General features: G+C 32.2%; 1 protein-coding gene across 1 annotated transcript; it reads right to left on the reverse strand.

Annotated features, from left to right (window-relative positions):
• LOC107648145 (auxin-responsive protein SAUR21-like) lies at nucleotides 1,248–1,963 on the reverse strand. The gene has a single exon (XM_016352128.2). It carries the CDS (start codon nucleotides 1,783–1,785, stop codon nucleotides 1,429–1,431), a length of 357 nt encoding a protein of 118 aa, XP_016207614.1. The 5' UTR covers nucleotides 1,786–1,963; the 3' UTR covers nucleotides 1,248–1,428.

Consider the following 2,429-nt stretch of genomic DNA (forward strand, 5'->3'; position numbering starts at 1 on the left):
AAACAGGAAACTAAGCATTAATTATTTCAAATAATTTTTCTTTAGAAATTGCTCTAAAAATCCTCTCAATTACTCTGGGAGAAGGTGAAGACTCAATTCGATGGGTGATGAACATGACAAAAACATATGACGATGTTGTATCATGATATAAGATTATACCATGCTTCTATTGAGTTATGTATGTCCATGCTTCATGTAATAGAGACCTGTTTAGGACTATTTGTGAGAGTTGACAATCCCCTATAAAATCTTACTCTTCGCATGAAAAATCTTTCATGGTAAGTTTTCTGTTCTACTCCTTGTCCACTAGCAGTTCCCATCCCCTCGATGGCTTACCCAATCTACAATTTAGTACCGGAATCACTGATGCACTACCTATTCTTCTGTTGTGATGCTAATTTAGTGGAAAAAGAGTTCTTTGCCTTATCTCATCCCAAATTCTAGTTGTTTCTCTTTCTTTAATTCGTGGAGGGATTCGGTGCTGCAAGTTGATCAACAAGGAACGAGCCTCAACAAAGCTCGTTTGATTTTGGTTATAGTTTGGAATATTTGAAAGGAGGTGCTGGCAAATCTTTGAGCATGTCCAAAAGTCTTTGGAGAAAGTGCTAGTAGCAACAATTAAGGTGAACCATGAACTCATTGATTTGCAATCTACAACAGTGCTCTAAATTTTATCCCTAATTTTCTTCCCTACGTTTTGTCTTTCTTACAATTTTGCCTATTGTTAGCGAATGTTTGGGAGTCCTTCATTTTCTATTTTCTTATCCTGATTTTGGACATTTTTTTTATTGAATAAAATATCACTAATGTATGTCTTTTAAAAAAAAAGGTTGATAAAGAAATTAAAACTGCACACACACATTATATATAATTTTTGTTTCGATATCTTTTAACATAGTAAGTCACAAACTAATTTATCACAAATTTAAACTATATTTAAGAGTTTATAGTTGGAATAAGATGAAATTTGAATCTGAATATTACTTACTTAAGTGAACGACTGACTAAGTTAATTTTTAGATAGTTACTTAGCTTCAATCATCTATCATTTCGGTTACATCAATTAAGTACTCGAATAATATATACTATATTGTATTAAGAATACGTAGTTTAACACTAGTTACAATTTTAGTCCCTTTTCCTTTAATAATATTTCTGGAAAGTCTGTCATGTTGACGAATGACACTAGTCATCAGTACAATATTAATTTCAACAAAAACAAAAAACAAAAAACAAAAAAAAAAGGATTTGCCAATATAACTGTATATATATGAAATAGAAATAGAACTATTCCTTTTCAGATGTCCACCAATATGCAAAAACAGAAATGGTGAGGTGTTTAATCAACTAGGAATGTGTAACTTTGTGTGTATTGTATGTATACATATAAGTAAATTAATGTTTATGAACCGTGACAAAAGTAAAGTGTTACAATTGATGATTATGTAAAACGTTGCGAAGTTGTTGAGGGGTGCATGGAAGAGCAAGAGCACCTTTGTGTTGAAACCCATATTCTTCCTTAGCCATCTCCAGAAGCTTCAAGAACGCCGGATCCGTCAAATAATTCAATTCAATCATGAACCTCTTTTTCTCTTCTTCATCACCACCCTCCATTGCTATAACCGCAAAATGCCCTTCCGGCACCGATGTTACTATTTCTTCGTCGCTGTCGTCGTCGATGTCAGTTATGGGATAAGCCCTTTTACTTAGGGCCAAGAATGCAAGACCTTTAACTACCTTTGTCACCAGAGACTTGAGGCTTTTCCTTCTAATAATCACCTCCATAATTGTTCTTGTTCTTGAAAATTGAAATCTTGATATAGCTAGACAATTGACAATAATACCTTGGTTTAGTTTTTCCAGTGAGCTGATGAGACTTGAAAGTTGATATAATAGATATGTATATATAGATTTTTGTAGTGTTGGATTTTGATGAGTACTTGCTAGGTACGTAGATTTATAAGAATGAGATATGATTGGTGGAAGCACAAAGGAAGCTTCATTCTCTTATGGTTATTAATTATTATTGTTATTATTCGTTAAGGGTGGAGCCAGCCATATTATCCATTTTCCGTGTTCACAGACATCATCATTTATTGCATCTTTGACGCGTCTTTTTCTCACTCAACAAATTATTACTAGTATCTTATTTAATTTTATCTTAAATTAATATTATGCCATCTAACAAGTAACAACATATGAATCTATAAGTGTGAGACGAGTATTGAGGTTTATGGAATTAATATTTTATTTCATTGCATCGCGTTAATGAATGTAACCGTTTAAGATAGAGATAAGTTATGACAGAACAATAATAAATGAAAAAGCTAATAACTAGTTAATATAGAATTTTTTATTTTCAATGGGTAGTTTCTGAACTTTTGTATCTACAGTTATGATTCATTGCATGTGTCAAATGTTTTCTTTTT

The sequence above is a fragment of the Arachis ipaensis genome, chromosome B06, assembly GCF_000816755.2.
Source record: "Arachis ipaensis cultivar K30076 chromosome B06, Araip1.1, whole genome shotgun sequence".
Classification (NCBI taxonomy): domain Eukaryota; kingdom Viridiplantae; phylum Streptophyta; class Magnoliopsida; order Fabales; family Fabaceae; genus Arachis; species Arachis ipaensis.